This window comes from Lithobates pipiens, unplaced genomic scaffold (assembly GCF_037356315.1).
Source record: "Lithobates pipiens isolate NorthernLeopardFrog02 unplaced genomic scaffold, aLitPip1_a1.2 Scaffold_19, whole genome shotgun sequence".
Taxonomy (NCBI): Eukaryota; Metazoa; Chordata; class Amphibia; order Anura; family Ranidae; genus Lithobates; species Lithobates pipiens.
The window spans coordinates 126,921,390-126,941,388 of record NW_027507764.1 but is presented as its reverse complement, the minus strand read 5'-3'; the positions used below and the strand labels follow the sequence as shown (position 1 = coordinate 126,941,388).

Genomic DNA, 19,999 nt, shown 5'->3' with positions numbered 1-19,999 from the left:
GCATACAGGTTTGAGGGGGGGCTCAGAGCATACAGGTGTGAGGGGGGGCTCAGAGTTTACAGGTGTGAGGGAGCTCAGAGCGTACAGGTTTGAGGGGGGCTCAGAACGTACAGGTGTGAGGGGGGCTCAGAGCGTACAGGTGTGAGGGGGGGCTCAGAGCATACAGGTGTGAGGGGGGCTCAAAGCGTAGAGGTGTGGGGGGGCTCAGAGCGTACAGGTGTGAGGGGAGCTCAGAGCGTACAGGTGTGAGGGGGGCTCAGAGCGTACAGGTGTGTGGGGGGCTCAGAGCGTACAGGTGTGTGGGGGGCTCAGAGCGTACAGGTGTGAGGGGGGCTCAGAGCGTACAGGTGTGAGGGGGGCTCAGAGCGTACAGGTGTGAGGGGGGCTCAGAGCGCACAGGTGTGAGGGGGGCTCAGAGCGTACAGGTGTGAGGGGGGGCTCAGAGCATACAGGTTTGAGGGAGGCTCAGAGCGTACAGGTGTGTGGGGGGCTCAGAGAGTACAGGTGTGAGGGGAGCTCAGAGCGTACATGATCATTCAGCATATAGCAACCAACCACATGGCTTGTCTGACTCCGTCCCTGCCGCCATGTTCAATGGAGGAGCATGGGACTTCCTGCTCCAGACTGGGCTGCTGTGGCTGTTGCCAGTGCCACATGGCTTGCCTGACTCTGCCATTCAACCTCCCTGTGTTCAGTGGAGGAGCACAAGGCTTCTCCCTCCAGACCTGGCTGCTGCAGCTGCTGCCCGAACCAGCTCAGTGAAGGAAGATAAGGAAATTCTCTGATTTATTTTGGAGGAGGAGCAGCTCTGGGTTCCCTGATATAAGAAGGAGGGTATGCTGATGTATGGGGAATGGATTTGAGGACGCTGATGTTAAGAGGGGGGGCTTTCTGGGAACCCTGATGTAAGGATGGGGGCTCTGGGGACCCTAATGTAAGGAGGGGCTCTGTGGACCCTGATGTAAGCGGGGGCTCTCTGAGGACCCTGATGTAAGGAGGAAGGCTCTGGGGACCCTGATGCAAGGAGCAGGGCTCCCTGTGGATCCTTATGTAAGGAGAAGGGCTATCTATTGGGACCCTAATTTAAGGAAGAGGCTCTGGGGACCCTGATGTAAAGAATTTGCTCTAGGAACCCTAATGGAGGGGGCACTGGGAACCCCCGATATGTAGAGGGATAACTCTGGGGATCCTGATTTAAGTTTGGGGGCTCTGGGGACCTTAATTCAAGAAAGGTGACTCTGGGGACCATGATATAAGATGGGGAAACTCTGGGGACTCTGATGTAAGTATCTCATCCCCCCAGCCCTGCCACTCACCCCCCCACTGTCATTGATCACACCCCCCACAGCTCCAGCAACCATTGAGTGAGCAGTAATGATGTGCGGTAGCCTCTAGCAACCCTGTCAGTGAGCGTAAGGATGTGCAGTAACCTCTAGCAAACAAACAGTGAGCGTAAGGATGTGCAGTAACCCCTAGCAGCCAATCAGCAAGCAGAAATTATGTGCTGTAACCTCTAGCAACTAATCAGTGAGCCATAATGTGTGCTGTAACCTCTAGCAACCAGTCAGTGAGTGGTAATGTTATGATGTAAACTTTGGCAACCAATTGCAATTGCTGCCTGATCTACTGCAATAAACAGATTTTGAGTCTAGCTGCTATTTATTGTATGTCTCAAAGCAGGTGGAGAGCAAAATTGCATGATGCGGGCCCAAAAAAATGTTTGCCCAGGGTCCAATCAATATTACAGATGGCCCTGTCTATGACAACAGCATGGCTTTGTAGTAGAAGAGTTTGGGTGCTTAACTGGTCTGTCTGCAGTCCAGAACTTTTAACAATTGAAAATATTTGACACATCTTGAAAAAAATAAATACAACAAAGAAGACCCAGGACTGGTGAGCAGTTAGAATCCTATATCAAGAAAAAATGGGGCAACATTCCTCTCCCAAACCTCCAGCAACTGGTCTCCTCAGTTCCCAGATGTTTACAGTGTCGTTAAAAGAAGAGGGGATGCAACACTGTGGTAAGCATGGCCCAGTCTTTCAGATGTGTTGCTGACATCATTTTCAAAAGTGCCTTATATTTTTCTTAAAATGGTACATTTTCTCAGTTTAAACATTTAATGTTTTCTATTTTCTATTGTGAATAATATATGTGTTTTTTGAGATTTGCAAATCATTGTATTCTGTTTTTATTGAGATTTTAGCCAGCGTCCCAACTGTTTTGGAATTGGGGTTGTACATCGGAAGCTGGGAAATCCACTGGTGTTACGGGAATTACTGCTTACCCACATCCCGGTAGGCACAAGGCCTCATGCCTTGTGCCTTGTGCCTTGTGCCTACCGGGATATGGGTAAGTAGTCTCACTTTTGCCCCTGTTCATGTATTGTATAACTGATATATTGTATTAAACACTGTTATCTTTTATGTATTTGACTAATTATATTGTCATTGATTATGTGCTAATCAAATTACAGATACCTTCCTGATGAAGCTGCATTAGTCCGCAAAACTAGTTGAGACGTTGATCAACTCTCTCACTGTGATCCTCCCCCTTCGGGGAACATTATCTTGGTGATCTATATGGATTGTTACCAATGTTTTTAATTTGTAACTGATTTTTTTTTTTGCTAAGTTTTATTATTTGTGTATCAATAATTTTTTGTACTTTTCTTATAACCGTACATATTTAGACTTATCTTCTGTATACTATACCTAGATAGTCCACTTGCCCTATTTCCTTGGGGAGGCCTGATTGGGGACCAGGCTCCCGATCTCTCTATTTCTAAGGCCGCGTACACACGGGCGGATTGTCTGCCCAACTTAGTCCGCTGAACCGTGTTTCAGCGGACAATCCGCTCGTGTGTGGGCTTCAGCGGACTTTTTCAGCGGACAGTCTGACGGACTAAGTCTTTCGGAATTTCCGTAATTTTGTCCGTCCAAACTTGGTTTTGTCCGTCCAAACTTGGTTTCAGCGGACAGTCCGCTCGTGTGTAGGCAAGTTGGACGGACTAAGTATGGCGCATGCTCAGAAAGGATTTACACGGCCGAAGGTTGCATTGCAGTGTATTGGACGTCGTATTTCTAGTCCCGTCGTACGTGCTGTATACGTCATCGCGCAAGCTTTCAGCGGACTGTCTGTTCATCGTGTGTGGTCAAGTCCGTTCATTCAAAAGTTGAACGGACTGTCTGTCGGATTGTCTGACGAACTTAGTTGGGCAGACAATCCGCCCGTGTGTACGCGGCCTAAGTCTTTGGATGATGGTACAACCCTTTTTTTTACATCCTTTACTCATTTATTATTGACTCTAGAGGCTACCCTTTATTTCCTAAGCTAAAAAGTGTGTGATGTGGCTAAGGGCAGGGCAAAATATATTGGTGGTGCATCTTGATGTGCTTTCTAAAATCCCTTCCTGTTTTAATCATCACAGTAAACATCATGTCATGGTTCCTATTTATTCCTTGTTTATTTTATAAATATTTGATATGGATCCTTTGGTATTTCCTTAAAGGGGTTGTAAAGGAAAACATTTTTTTCACCTTAATACATTCTATGCATTAAGGTGAAAAAACATCAGACAATGCCAGCCTCCCCAGCCCCCCCTCCCCCCCCCCCCCGTTTTACTTACCTGACCCCTCGAAAGTCCCGCGCTCGCCCCCGACATCCTCTTCACCGCTCAGCCTGGCCGTTGATTGGTTACAGTGGATGGATTGAAAGCAGCGCAACCGTTGGCTCACGCTGCTGTCAATCATATCCAATGAGGCAGAGTGCTGGGGGGCAGGGCCGAGTGATACAGTGAGCGGCTATAGCAGTTGTATCACGTGAGCACGCCCACAAGCACTCCTCACCATGGGAGGGAGCTCGCATGAACGTGAGAACGTGAGAAGTACTTGCGGGGGGAAGCCGAGACAGCCGCCGAGGGACCCCAGAAGACCAGGTTTGGGGCCACTCTGTGCAAAACGAGCTGCACAGTGGAGGTAAGTATAACATGGTTGTTATTTAAAAAAAAAAAAAATACCTTTACAAATCCTTTAAGTGTTGTTTATAAAAGGGCTGCTGTGGTCATCTTTAAAACAATGTCACAGGGTAAGGGTTATTGTATGGGTTTAAAGAGGGGGTTGTGGGAATATTTGATGAAACCCTAAGCCATGTCTGTTGTCCAATATTGTACTGCTATATCTACATTTATTTTCACAGTGGTTTTCGTGGTTTTCCAACTCAAGGAAAAGGAAAGCGGATATTAACGAACCAGATGGAGAACTTAACAATGCTCACCCTACTACAGAAACTTTACTGGATGAAAACGAAAGACAAAGGATGTATGTATTCTGATTCTAAATTCATTTTCTCATATGACACTTTTTGGAAAATCTGATAAAAAGCAAAATTGTAGCAAGCTGGTTGCTACAATTTTGGCATACACAACAAAGAAGGTTGGCTTTTTTATGATCTTTGTAGCCAGGCGGACTATCAGTGTACAAATTCTTAAACTCATGGAATCTTGGTGGTTACATAATAGTATAACTTCATGAATAATGCTTCAAAATACTGTTCAAACAGACCTAACCCCATAGATTACATTTTCTCCCTTCACTCCCCTGGCTTCCCCTACCAAAGCAGCAGGTGACTGCCTCACACTGAACTTTACCCTAGCCGGACATATGGAGGAATCAGTGGCCAAGAAAACCCAGAGGGAGTTTAATCCACCTGATAGTTTAGCTTTTCAGTGCTCTTATGCATATTTTTAAGTAGATCAGCAAAGGACGCAGGGAGGAGGAAAATGTGACTGTTGGGTTTAGTTCCATTTTAAAAGACATGCAAGTGTGTTAAAGAGGGATTCCACCTAAAAAAAAAATATTAAAAGCCAGCAGCTATAAATACTACAGCTGCTGACTTTTAATAAATGGACACTCACCTGTCCCGGGTTCCAGCGATGCCGGCAGCCGAGGTCGATCGATCGCTCGGCTCTCGGCTGCCGTCACCATTCTAGGTGAGGGAATCAGGAAGTGAAGCGAATCGGCTTCACTTCCCGGTTCCCTACTGCGCATGCGCGAGTCGCGCAGCGCAATAGGAATTGTCCGCGCTGTCACTGGGACCCGTGTGTGTCCCAGCAGACAGCGCGGCAGGACAGGAAATGACATAGACTCCCACGGGAGTCTATGCCCGGAAGTGGGTGTAAATACCTGTCTTTGACAGGTATCTCCACCCCCCTCCCCCCTGTAAGGTGCCAATTGTGACACCGGAGGGGGGGGAGGGTTCCGATCAGCGGAAGTTCCACTTTAGGGTGGAACCCCGCTTTAACTTACAGTCTATTAGAATGTGCAGTGTTAGACAAATTATCTGCTAAAGTAACAGCCTTCCCAGATTTTAATATTCTGGTTACCAAGTACTATTCAGAAGCCAAACAGACATCACCATCACCTTTCTGTATCATCCACCTAAATATTGCAGCAGTAGTCAGGCACATAGGGTTGTGCAACTGCCTTCAGGACATTTGACATTAGCAAACAAGAGCTGTAAGGACTGTCCAGTATAACCTCTCCTACTCCCAGCATGCCTCAGAATTATTAGGAGATGATCATAGGAGACGGGGTGGGGAACATGTGTCCTGTAATGTACCCCAAGAAAAGGATTTTACAGTAAGTCAGGAGTATTTAGGTACACAGGGCAATCCAAAAGCAGAGCTAATTAATAGGGATGAGCTTGATATTCAGGTTGAACATAAGTTCGACTCGAACATCAGGTGTTCGCCCGTTCGCAGAACAGCAAACATTATGGGGCATTCATGGGAAATTCGAGTGCTGCGGAACGCCCCATAATGCACTGTGATCTTGCAGCGCATTGCTTTATGATGATTGGCCAAAGCATGCACCTGACCTGCATGCTTTGGCCAGTCACAGCATGCTCTGCTGAGAGAGCCATAATTGGCAGGGTGACTTTGGCCAATCATGGCTCAGTGGGACTAAGTCCACGCCCCACACTATTATAGGCTGCTTACACGGTGGTTAGATTAAGCAGGCAGGTTATTCAGTTAGTGGCAGTGTATATATATATATATATATATATATATATATATATATATATATACAGCCTTGTGTTTGTGTATGTGTATATATATATATATATATATATATATATATATATATATATATATATATACTCTGCATCCAGTATAGTCTATATCTACAGTGCATTTGTGGTGTACTGTTTCTAATACACTTCTAATACAGTATGTACAGTTTCTTACACAATATAGTGCAGACGTAGTACAGTTTCTAATACAGTGCAGGCGGTGTACACCTTATCTAAAACAGTGTGTACAGTTTCTACTACTTTTCTGGTGGTGTACATAGTATCTAATATAGTGTGTACAGTTTCTACTACACTTTTGGTGGTGTACACAGTATACAATACAGTGCAGACGTAGTACAGTTTCTAATACGGTGCAGGCGGTATACACAGTTTCTAATACAGTGTGTACAGTTTCTACTACACTTCTGGTGGTGTACACAGTACACAATGCAGTGCAGCCGTAGTACAGTTTCTAATACAGTGCAGGTGGTGTACACAGTATCTAATACAGTGTGTACAGTTTCTACTACTTTTCTGATGGTATACACAGTATCTAATACAGTGTGTACAGTTTCTATTACACTTCTGGTGATGTACACAGTATACAATACAGTGAAGCTGTTATACAGTTGTTAATATAGTGAAGGCGGTGTACACAGTATCTAATTCAGTGTGTACAGTTTCTACTACATTTCTGCTGGTGTACACAGCATCTAATACAGTGTGTACAGTTTCTAATACACTTCAGGTGGTGTACACAGAATCTAATACAGTGTACTATGATGTTGCAAAACAAAAAATACATCATGTCTGGTAGGCCACCAAGGAGAGGCAGATGCTCACAGGCCACTAAAAGAGGGCAAGCGGCCTCTGTGTCTACAGTAAACAGTGGTGGTCATGGACATGGTGCATCCTTTGCAGGTGGCCGTGGGGCACGCTTGTCCTTTTTTCTGCTGCTGGCCGTGTTATTGAGCCACAACATGCAGAAGAGTTGGTGGAGTGGATATCAAAGCCATCCTCATCCTCTGTCACTCAGGCTCAGAGTAGTTTGCCTTCCAACACAGCTGCCAAAGTGGCCTATTCCACCAGCTCCTTGTCCACAGTCACTCCTTCTGCAGCCCCATCATCATGCACGGAGGAGTCCCCAGAATTATTCAATCACAGTGTCGGGTACATGCTGCTGGAGGATGGGCAGCAATTTGAAGGCTTTGACGTTGGTTCCCAGGTTCAGGAAGGGAATAACATGAGCCTAGAGAGAGGAGGTGCCACAGAAGCACAAGAAACTGGCAGTCATGTTCCCCCAGCTGCAGTATACTGCCACATTTGCTCCAGTGAAGAGGAGGGAAGGTATGATGAGGTCACTGACTGTACTTGGGTGCCTGAGAGAAGAGAGGAGGAGGAGGCACAACTCCAATGAGACAGGATATCCTCTAGGGGGCAGCTTAAGGGCAGCCACCCTATTGCATCACACCACAGAGCTCCACAGGTGCAGGGCGCTGCTCACTCCCAGCTGACTTTTAGAGGTGGATTGAGGTGGTTGATGCCATGCCAGCTTCAGCCAGGAATGGTTGGATGCGACAATGTTCCATGTATGCCACACGTCCTGAATTTGGTGGTACAGCAGTTCTTGAGCAGGTACCCAGACTTAAAGGATCTCCTGAGGCAGGCCAGAAAAGTCTGTGGTAATTTCCGCCAGTCATACAATTCCAGTGCTCAGCTGGCTGACATTCAAAGGGAATGCAACCTGCCCACCAACCGCCTCATTTGTGACATGCCCACCAGGTGGAACTCAACGTTTGCAATGCTGCAGTGGCTGCACACACAGCAGAAGTCCATTAATGAGTACCTGTGCGAGTATGGCATCAGGACAGGATCAGGGGAGCTTGGCTTCTTTTCGCCATGCCAGTGGCTACTGATCAAGGATGCATGCACTGTCCTGTCACCATTTGAGGAGGCCACACGGATGGTGAGCAGCAACAATGCATGCATCAGTGACACTGTCCCTCTAGTCTTCCTGCTGGAGCATGTGATTCTTAGTGACCCAGAGGACTCAGAATCGAATGCCTCTGCAAACTTATGCTTCATGGCATCCTGGATTCTGCAAAGCCTTCGAAAGGCCTGTAGCATTTGTGATATCAAGGAGAGGGGTCATTACTGGCTGGCAACCCTTCTGGATCCACATTACAAGGGTAAGGTAGCAGAGGATGAAACATGTTAAGGAGGCCTTGAAGAAAGCTTTGTGCAATGCATTTCCAAACTGGAGCTTACCATTTCCTGGTGCTGGACAACGTGTTGCTGAAGCTTCGTTCAGTCAGAGGAAGAGCGGTGGAGAAGGTGGCCATCTGACCGATGCCTTTAAACTATTTTTCAGTCCTCCGCGCCAAGATTAGATCGGTTCAAGTAACCATCACCAGCATCTGCATTATATCTAGGGGCAAGAGCAGACTTGGAGACCTTTCCAACAGAGCATCCACTGGCTTACTGGATCTTGAGGATGGACCACTGGCTAGAACTTTCTCAATATTCAATTGAGCTACTGGCCTGTCCTGCATCCGGTGTGCTTTCTGAACGCGAATTCAATGCTGCTGGAGGGTTTTATTGGATCAAAGAGTGCACCTGTCTACAGACTGTTGATAGGCTCACATTAAAAAAAAAATCAGTCTTGGATCAGCAGCTATCAAGCACCTGATGCTGATGTAACTGATTGAATTTGCTATGGATGTGGGATCCCTTGAAGACTGCCTATGCTGACTATCTTATTCCTCCTCAATCTTGATGATGCTAGTTTCCAACAATATTTTTGGTTATGGCACCATCACCCAAGGCTCAGGGGCATGTAATTACAATTTTTGACCTAATATTCCACTGCAGGGTGCGTTCCTGCACCCAATAAGAGTATCTAGGCCTTGGGTAGCACCACCACCCAAGGCCCAATTTTTGTGTCCTTGTTCAGCAGGGGCATGTAATTACAATTTTTGATCTAATATTTCACAGCAGGGCCTGTACATGAATGGGGTGTGCTGCACCACTTTTAGAATGCATGTGAGACACTTTCACAAAATCTGTCACGCCGGTCTCTATGAGTTCAAGGGAATGTGTTTATGATTTAAAAAAATCTCAAATGGCAGTCTCATGAGGTGAAAATACACAAGTGTTGTCTAATGTGGGTGGTGGTATACATTGCAAAGATGGATTTGAATGTAATAAAACTGTGGATTACCTTGAATGAATGAATGAATGAAATACTTATATAGCGCACAATGCGAACTGAATCGCCTCTAGGCGCTGTGGCGAGCTTTGATCATCTGCTAAAAGAGGAAGGTCTTGAGTTTTTTCCTAAAAGCCAGGTGATTTTCTTCCAGGCGGATGTTGATTGGTAGAGCATTCCATAGCCGAGGCCCTTGGACAGCGAATCTCCGATCCCCCTTGGATTTATACCGGGCTTTGGGCACGAGGAGGAGGTTTTTGTTGGCTGATCGAAGACTGCGGTTTGGTGTGTAATGATTTATTTTCTCCATTAGGTATTGCGGAGCTTCTCTATGCACGCATTTGTGGGTGAGGCAAAGGGTCTTGAACGTGATCCGATTTTTTACGGTTAGCCAATGTAAGCTCCTCAGTGAAGGAGAAATGGATTCCCAGGGTTTTTTTCCTGTTATCAGCCTTGCCGCTGTGTTTTGGATCAGTTGTAATCGCGCAAGTTGATATTGTGGTAATCCTATGTAAAGCGAGTTTGCGTAGTCCAGTCGTGAATTAATGATTGTTCCAACTACCACTGCTTTGTCATTCTTTGGGATAAAAGGGATGAGTCTGCGAAGCATGCGCAGCAGATGGTGAGATTGAATAACATCAATGTGAATAAAGTGAAAGTGAACTGGAAATTTAGTGTTATCTGTAGAAAAGAGAGAATGAAAGCAGGGTAAAGGTTAAGATGACCGGCCATACATGGATCAAAATTCAGCTGGTTCAGCAGGGACCAGACGAATTTTGATTCATGTATGGACAGGGTGGTTGTACAGAGGTCAATCTACCTCTCAACTTCTGCATAACCGCCCTGTCTGATTTTTACTGCTTGATCAGCGCCATCTCCTGTCGCCGGCAGAACCGATCATTGTATTCTGATGGCGGGGAAGTCTCCCAACTGCCAGAATACAAAGGCACAGCAGGGAGGATTCTCTTATCCACACTGAATTTGTGGATAGGGGAATTGAGTACATTTTTTTTGTTTAACACGCTGGTTGAAAAAAAATCTGTTCTCTCTCAGCACACTTTGTCTAGATGGGGATAACTTTCTACTTTCATCAAGCCCCCCCCCCCCCCCTCCCCTTCCCCCATACGACCTGTCATATTACTCTCCCCAGCATGTCTGATCCCCCAAGAACACACCATCCACACACTGTCACTACATACTTTGCACATCCATTATGGTCATTCCTTTCATGATTGGCTCAGACCCTCCTAGCCCACCTTATGAGACTGTTATTTGAATTGTTGGTTGGTGCTGTAATTAGGTGGAGTTTGCCTTTAGGTTTAGGATAAATATCAGTAGAATGAGAGTCTTTGGGAAGCAGGTCATCTAAAACAGGCAAAGTACAATCCTACAATGATTTTGCAGGAGCAGCAGCAGTTAGATGAATATCAGAGGTGGACTGCAGAGAAGGGGGTGTGGTTGCTCACTTGTGGCCCCTGCCTTCTCCACCACCTACATAGTTGAAATATTCCCCCTCAAACACAGTAGCACAGAACTCCTCTCTAGATAATCAGGAGGAGAGAAACACCCCTGAAGAAGTTAAAGAGGCCTCTTAAGAGGGTAGGCACTTAGAGGGCAGAGATCCTATAGGCTATAGATGTCAGAACCACTAGGGGGTACACTAAAAAACCTTCTGAACTATGAGCAGGGCCACCACCATTACACTTATGATCCACCATAATATTGCTGCAAGTGAAGGGCTCCCACAAGAGGTACTCATGATACACTGACAGAGCAGGAAGGGTTAACACTGTCTGTGATTAGTCACTTGGAGTCAGCAAGAAAGCTAATCATGTGCCAAAAAAACAGAGTGCTGAAGCTGTTAAGCAGATTACATGTGAGAGTAAGCTGGTCCACATGTGTAGCTAAAATGGCACACGCATGATCAGTACCAGCCCTCAGAAAGGAGGCCACACAGGATTAGTAGGGGAATCTCGGGAGCGAGCCCAGGAAATGGCACCAAAATTAAATGTGTCACAGCACAAAACAAAAAGTGCTGCAGCGAATCTGCTGTCACTGAATTTATGACAAAGAAGTGTCGTAGCCAGTGCTCCTAAAGTTTAAACCCTTAGGAGAATCAGACTAGCTATCCAGGTTTCCAGAAGGGCCAAAGTCATGACCAAAACAGGTCAAAAATAAACACACTACTCAGGTTTTTAAAGTATTTTATTAAAGCAGCTCCGGCTCTTCTGCCTCTTCTGGCGACGTCTTCTCCTTCTGTCGGTCCTTCTTCCCTCTCCGGTTCTTCTCCCCTCTCCGGTTCTTCTCCCCTCTCCAGTTCTTCTCCCCTCTCTGGTTCTTCTCCTCTTTCTGCTGTCTTCTCACTCTTTTTCTGGGTCTTTCCCCACTACTCTTCTTCTGAAGTTGACTTGACGCAATCTCCCGGTGTAATGCTGGGTCCGCCATATGCAATAACTTATATTGGCATGGGGCAGGGCCATGCGATGACATAATTTGGAGGCCATGCCCCATGTGATGTCATCTCTGATGAGGCCCTTGTTGACATTGATGAGGCACTTGTCCTCATCAACATGGGGACAAAGTGCTTTGGGGTGGGCACAGAGACCCCCAGCCCCAAAGCACCCACCCACCATGTTGAGGGCATGTGGCCTGGCGAGGTCAAGGAGAGGGGGCACTCGCCCCCCAGTTTCCTGACCTGCCACGCTGCATGCTCAGATAAGGGTCTGGTATGGATCTTGAGGGGAACCCCACGCCATTTTTTAGGGCATGGGGGTTCCCTTTAAAATCCATACCAGACTGAAGGGTCTGGTATCGTTTTGGGGGGGACCTCACACAAAAGTTTTTTGTTCACATTTTGGGGGGGTTCCCCTTCAAGATTCTCAGCACACAAGTCGCACCGCAAGTCACATCATCTTGATCCGACTTCTGGTGCAACTTCTATTCAAATTAATGGGGAATCATAGGGAACTACCAATTTTGAATAGAGGCTAAGAGACGTGGCTGAAAGCTAGCAAGGACAAACGCACATTGACACCAATGCAAAACGCGCATAAATCGTGTTTTTTAACGCTGCTTTTTTCCTGGCGTCTGTATAAACTTTAAAGGTTGTTTTTTATAATGTCCGTGTGTATGAGGCCTAAAGGGAAAATTAAATACAACAAACATTTCACAGCATTGCACCAACTGCAAACAAATCATATCCAAACCATATGAAATATTTAACCAATTTGCAAATAAAAAAAGTCCATAAGATATAGTCCAATAAAGTGTAATAAAAGTGGCGTATTATGAAAAAACTCAAAGCTATACACCATATATCCTCCACCACAGTGTTCAGTGTGGGTTCCACTCCCTTATGCTCCCCAAATAGTATTGCCATTCACTCTCCTTTCTGGCCAATATTGCTTATGCAGATCTAAAGCCACTGAGAATCCCCAAACTCCGTCCAGATATCAATCTCCACATGTGGGGAAAGAATCAAGACAGAACCTCCAATAGTGTAAAATCTGTCTTCTTTTCCCACATGTGGAGATCGCAATATCTGGACAGAGTATCGCTTTCCCCCGCCTTTTGGCTAAGATCAAGTGTAGTATCTGTACTTATCAGTGATCCAGTGGAGGCACTGTGCTACTATCCTGACCTGACCAAGGTTGGGGTGGTGGCTATGCAAATTTGCTGGAGTGAACTGAAACCAGAGCACCTGAACGTAATTGGGGGCCTGGAGAAAGTTCTCCCTGAAAAAGCTGGAAGAGTCCATTACCTCCTGGTTTGAGCGGTCTATCTTGTCTGGCCATGGGCTGGGTAGGCAGAGGACCCGCAATAGGGGTCCTCTGAGTAACACTTGGGTGTGGGACCCCACTGTGTGAAAAAGACCCATGGTCAGAGTCACCAAAGCTTTTCTTTATGCACTGGGCCTTTTAGGGCCTGGCCTTTTGGCTAAGTCCGGGGCAATTTTTGCTTAACAGGCCTCAGGACCTAGGCCAATGCACAATTTGGGCACTGCCCCTTTTTATTTTACTATTTATTTTTTATCCCACTGTTTGTCACTTTTCACTTTTGTGTGTGTTTTTCACTGGATGAAAGGTGTGAGTCCTTGGGCTTACCCTGATGTCTAGGGGGAGGATGTGTGGCCTTCTGGTTCCTTCCTCCCCTGCCTCTAGGGGGTCTCTCTTCGGAAGAGCTCCCCTGACTTAGTATTCGGGGATTGCTTTGGCTGTCCTAGAAGAACGGGGTCTGCCAGACCTTCTTCGCTTGGCAGACCATGTTTAACCTATGTCCCCGTCAGGAGCCTTGCGCCCCGGGGGTCAGGGTTCGAGTGCTACAACTTCTGGGGGTGGACAAAAGCATGCCCTTAAGTGCAGTTTTTTGTGTGTGTTTACATGCACATTTTTTGTACACTTACGGGTTTTTTCATTACAGGATTTTTCACCACCGCAGATCTAAAAAAAAAAAAAAAAATATGGAGGGAGTTTGGTGATTCTGAGTGGCTTTAGATCATCATAAGCGATATTGTCCAGACATGAGAGTGAATGGCAAAACTATTTGATGAGCATAATTCCTAAGGGAGTGAAACCTGCACTGAACACTGTGGTGGAGGATATGGTGTATAGCTTCAATTTTTTTCATAATACACCACTTTTTTTTACACTTTATTGGACTTTTATATCGTATGGACTTTTTTGGTTTTCACATGGTTTGGGCATGATTTGTTTGCAGTTAGTGCGCTGCTGTGAAATGTTTGTTTAATTTCATCTTTATTGTTTGATTTCTTTTATGTCAAGTAGCAGCACAGAGAGATTATCTATCATTATTTCAGAAGCCCAGTACACATATATTATCGTAATTATTTTTGCTTTTCTGGATTTCTTGCTATAAAAATTCTATATAATATTGAGTGTTTTAATTTTTTCTTAAAGAAAGGAAAATGAAAAAGAGAAGAAGGAGAAAACAAAAATGGTTGGTCCAATTAGCATCGTAAGTAATATATATATTTTTTATATTATTATCCGTTTATTAGATTTTCCAAAAGTACAGAGAATGGAAATAACACCGTACGGCCCAAAAGGGGATGATAAGAAGAAGTGCAATAACATAATAATTATACACTAATAGTACAATGATAAGGCTCATGACAAATATCAACAGTGTCTAGTCATCTGATGGTAATGTTTTTTTTTGCATAAAAATGCATTTTTTACATGGAATATATTTCAACTGCTTATGGAGTTTTCCATAGATAGAAGAAGTATTTCATTTAACACGGCTTTAAATCTAGGTGCTGGGACACAACTTGGCATTTTTTATTAAGAGATCAAGAGATCAGCTGCTAATATGAATCGTACTCCATCCTATCCCCATTTGTAGTTGCCACTCTGACCATGCTCTGATATTTACTTAGTGGAGCTATTCTTTATGTATTCATATGCTCAGTTTATTTGGAGACACTTTTTGAGTTAAAATTAAAAAACGGAACATTCAAATGTTATTTGACAAACAAATCCATTCTGTTTCCTGTTCCAATACTGTTCTGTTATCATGTATCCTTATTGTATTGGTCATATTTATTATTGTCATAATTTTGCAAAAAATCCACAATGTTGTATCAAACACATAAATTATATTAATTCAAAATAATTTTGTAAGAGAAATCAATCAAGGATAAAGTATAACTCTAGCAAAAAAAAATGTTTTAGGTTTGGAAAGATTTGGAGTGGATAGGAACCTCTGTCAGTTTGCATTGCTGTCTTGATACCCATTGGGAAATGTTACCTTATTTCCCGCCTCAGTGACCACCATCACAAGGAAAGAAAGTGATGGAAAGGCTTAAGGAAAAGTCTCAACAATAAAAACCTGACAGGTTCTAACTCTTCCTAATTCCAATCCAAAAAATGTTTTGTTTGGGGTGCCACTTTAAAAATACAGAAGAAATGGTAACTAATTGAAATGCAGAATTATATTATTCAACTTGGCAGGCCTATAGTGCATTTTTTGTTTATGTTTTTTTTTTATTTCTATCTTTATTTAGTTCCGCTATGCAGATGGACTCGATATTTTCTTCATGATTATAGGTTCCCTTGGAGCACTTGGGAATGGGCTTTGTCTTCCCTTAATGCACATTGTGTTTGGTGAAATGACTGACAGTATTCTATGCCATAACTCATCCCTACAGAATTCATGTAAGTTTACGTAAAATCAGTTTAAGTATTGTGTAGTATATCTGACTTATTTTAGCCTGAACATTATGCTTCTACAGAAACTGCAACAGTAAAAAAAGTATGTACATCAGACACTGGTGTGCTCTTGCTGCAGACTGGGGCTACATATATAGCTTCCAAAAAGCGAGAGATACTGCTTCAATGAGTGACAGGCAGTTGGACCAATCAGAAGTTGCCAAACTGCATATTCCAATGCATCCATTGAATTGTTTGTAAAGTACAGGTCTAGTTCATCAAGGACCCAATTTATTTAGAAGTTTTAGTGTCCTTATGATTGAAGTGCTTTCTAACATCCCATGAATTAGTGGACCTAAATGTGCAGCCTGTTTATTTTTGTGCCCTTGGTATGTTCCCCTTCTTGTATAGTAATGGTTTGCACAGTCTCTAGCTTGATAATTCCTGCATAAGTTGCACGGAAAGAGATCTGAGAGGTCTTGAGAGGAGTACTAATGCATGGGCCTATGATGTGTTCAGGAAGCTATTTACAACACCCTGCTGGCCCCTCATACCAGCCATGATCGATAGCACTCTCTAGTGTGTGCTAGATGTAGGATAGGTTTTTGTTATTTAAGGTTTGCTAGTATAGGCAAATTTAGTTAGCTAAGGGCTAAGCCTGAGCCGTGAATCTGGGTCAGGTTTCAGTAAATTAGGGCTGGATGACGCATCCTGACAGCTCCTCTGGTGCCTCCCGTTGGTCTAGAAGGTTGTAGAAACTTCTAGAGCTTGTGGATGGAGGTTAGGAGGGGCTACCTTGAATATTTATGAGGGCCTCGGCCAATCCCCAGTAAAGGGCTGGCAGGGGGCAAGGCTTACCTCATAAATAGGCATGAGCCATGCCAGCAGGGGCTGTCAGATGGAAGATTGAGGAGGCTGTCGGTGGTCCTATGAAGCACCCCCTAGTTTGGGGGGTGACCTTGGGCGGGGCTCGGGTGCTCGAAGGATCCTGCCACAATGCATGGAGGCAGTTCATCCTAGAGGAAGGTTAGTAAGAGAAGGGACAGTTTGAGAGCAACAGTACTCGGGACTTACAAGGGGGAGACTTCAACATGTAGCCAGTTCTCCCTGAAGACACCGGTGTGCCAAGTCTTCATCCCTTCCCTGGGAGATCTCCTGCAGAGTCAGCCAGTTGGGCTGGTGAGAGTCAGTCTGGGGGACTGTGGAGGAAAGTAAGCCTGGAGGGCAAGTAAAAGGGGCAGCTGCAGCCAGGTGGGTTGGCAGTGCCTGAAGAGGTGGTACTGGGACCAGTAGCCAAAGGAGTGAAAGTACAAACTGATCGCTGTATTCTGCTACACAAAAAGGGGCTTTAAGTTCCTGCCTGCAAAGAGCCATTTCTAAATTTGACTGTGCCTGTCAGATCCGCTAACAGCTGGAGACTTCAAGCACATTAAGTGCAGGATGATTGTCAAGGAGACTGTATAGAGACTGCATAAAGGAAGATGTCTCTGAAGTTACTGCCAAGGTTTTGTTGCTGAAGTCAAATGGGCATCCCATAATCTTCCATCTCCAAGTTATTAACCTCTAATAAATAACAAAAACAAAGTCACAGACTGTTCTCTGTCTCTGGAGTGCCTGTGAGAATTTGGTGTGCCTGGATGTGCAGGGTGGGGGATCCCAGTTCATCAGCAGTCCCTACAGGGGGGTGCTACATAGACAAGTACAGAGACCCAGGCATTATGTTGTTGTATTTGCTTTTCCAACCATATTAACATGCTAAAAAAATGTAAGTATAAGAAGATTACAGCTTTAATTATGTGAGTTGGAAATGTTCAGCAATGTTTTGATTTTCTCTTATTAAATGTTACATTTTCTACTTACAGCTGAATGTGAAAAATTTAAACCAATAGAAGAACAGATGACAGTGTAAGTTACAGTTTGTAATTCCTACTATAAAAAAAATATGTGTGCACGTATGCTATACTGTTGTATCTTGGCACTTTCCAGTTTCCTCTGCTCATTTAGCTGCTTATACTAATCCATGTATGCTATTTGCCAGCAAGCACCCTTTTGAATATTACATAACAAGAGTCTGCAACAGCACAGGGTTCCTTTCCTTGTTATCACTGATATAATCTCCGGCCCCTATTATGGTCAGTTTGTGGTCTGGGTACAATGATGAATGTTCTACAATATGTGCTATATATCGGTTTATATCTTTGAGTTACATTAAAGGGGGTTTGGGGAAAAAAGTTAAGTCTCTGTTTGTTTTATATGACAGATAGCCCTCTATATGCATGCTGAATTTTCATGGGGTTAAAATGGGTAGTTGTCATTTTTAAGTAAAGTGCCTGCTGATACAGTCTCTGATGTCGTTTTATAAATTTTACTATATTACAAAAATTGGTTGACATACTATGATTTAATCTTTCCATAAAGTTTATGTGTAGGTTATCAGTATTAGCCAAGTATTTGGTTTATAATTAATCTATGTTTAGAGTTAAAAATGCTGACTTGCCATGACATTGTGAATGATTAGGTATATTCTCTTGTTTCCCCAGGTTCTCCTTGTACTATGTTGCTATAGGTGCTGCTGTTTTGGTATGTGGATATGTTCAGGTCTCATTTTGGGTTCTTGCTGCTGCAAGACAGACCCGAAGAATGAGGAAAACCTTCTTCCACTCAGTATTGTCCAAAGAAATTAGTTGGTTTGATGTCACCAAATCAGGAGAACTTAACAGTCGTCTTACAGAGTAGGAAAACACTATAAACTTAATCTAACATTATTACACGTCTATAGTCCTGATTCATTTGCTAAACATCATTTGTTGAACCTTATTCCCCAGAGACATCAATAAAATTAATGATGGCATTGGAGACAAAGTTGGTCATTTTTTGCAAAATTTTTCAACTTTCGTAGCAGGACTAGTCATTGGCTTGGCGAAAGGGTGGCAGCTTGCCTTAGTGTACATGTCAACCAGTCCACTCATGGCGTTATCATCAGCATTTTGTTCTAAGGTAAATGCTCCATAGTCTACCTATGCAGTGAATGTAGTCCTTTTAAAAGTTGTTTTGTATCATTGAACTGCGAATAATAACTTTACAGGTAAAACACATTGATTTCTAGGATTGGCTACACTAAAATATAACTAGCCCAGGTGCATATGTACTGTATGCCTCTTTGCCTATATTTTAGCCGTTTCACTGATATTTTACTTGTTGTCCCATAGTTGTTTAGAGAATAATTGTATTCAATAACCATGCAAATTCTAATATTAGGCTACTGTTTTCATGCTTGTTGAATTTTTTTATCTCACAATATTTTCTTTCAAATTTTGGGCTTAGATATAGAAATCATATATACATTTTTCAGTAGTGTTAATTCTTTTACAGCCATCACCGTAAGAAGTATGGTGGTGGCAGTGGTGGGTTATACAGACACTCCCAGAGACTGTCAGCTTTCCAATGAAAGTGATCTGACAACTGTACAGTCGCCCGGTCATTTTTGCCCTAAAAGACCCCTGATGTCTCATTAAAGTTGACCTGTTTTAAAAATGGTAAATCACAAAGGAGACTTTTTGTATCCTATGTGATATAAATAAAGATTTAGTAAAAGTCAAAAACGAAAGCTTCACGCAAGCATCTAACCCCCCCCCCCCCCCAAAGAAAAAATCAGTTTAGCCTGCCCCCAAATACAGGCACATACAAATGCGTCAAGGGGTACCTGCATTCAAAAATGTTGCTTGTGATTACATATCTGCATGCACACTGGAATGGCATCAGTAATTCTGCAGCCAATATTTATGGTTAACTCTAAATTGATGACCTGAAGAAGCTTTTAAAGCATGGCCTTTGGAAAATATAGGGTACAGAAGTTCATCATTATTTTGTGGGCTAGTGCACATTTAAATTGGATAACATATTCCATTGTGTGCCCTAAAGCTAATTAATATAATATAAACCATTTTACAAATACTGTGTGACATAAAAAGTTGGAGCTACCCCCATTTTATTATACAGGGTGTCTGCTTTCAAAACATATATAAAGCTTGGGGGTTTAAACTAATCTTCAGGCCTAAAAGGATTTTTAAAACATATGTGGAAGAAAGCAAAAAAAATTAATAAAAAAAATGACACTGGCAGTGAAAGGGGTAAATCTGTATGTGTAGTAACTGGGTGTGATGATTTAAATGGAAGCGAACAGGTGCACGGCAGATGGTATTGTTTGCTTATGAATATCTTCTTTATCTAGATGAGTAATGTTGTAGCAGTATCACCATTCTTAAAACTCAATACCTATAAAGAGGATTAGGGATGTCATTAGCTAGTCACTGGATGAAATGTTAGTCCAAGCAATGTTTGAATTGATATTCACTTAATTTGTAGACTTTGTTCACATTAGAGCTGTTCTAACCCCAGCAGTGCACCTACAAATTAGCAGGCTTACAGCAATATTAAACCCAAAAGCAAACATTTACTATTATTGCAGCTTACCATTTCTTAGATTTAACAGCTGCATTCGTTTTCTTTTTTAGGCTTTCTTTCTTCTATTTTCTTCTGGTGGTCCAGCCA

General features: G+C 43.6%; 1 protein-coding gene across 2 annotated transcripts in view; it reads left to right on the top strand.

Annotated features, from left to right (window-relative positions):
• Positions 1–19,999, top strand: part of ABCB5 (ATP binding cassette subfamily B member 5) — a 172,422-nt gene that overhangs the window by 67,734 nt on the left and 84,689 nt on the right. For both annotated transcript variants that reach the window (XM_077491248.1, XM_077491247.1), the window contains exons 2-7: positions 4,196–4,317; positions 14,195–14,252; positions 15,304–15,454; positions 17,311–17,353; positions 17,989–18,180; positions 18,274–18,445. In XM_077491248.1, coding sequence (XP_077347374.1) covers positions 14,232–14,252; positions 15,304–15,454; positions 17,311–17,353; positions 17,989–18,180; positions 18,274–18,445 — 579 coding nt within the window. In that variant the 5' untranslated portion in view covers positions 4,196–4,317; positions 14,195–14,231. The remainder of the gene's footprint in view (positions 1–4,195; positions 4,318–14,194; positions 14,253–15,303; positions 15,455–17,310; positions 17,354–17,988; positions 18,181–18,273; positions 18,446–19,999) is intronic.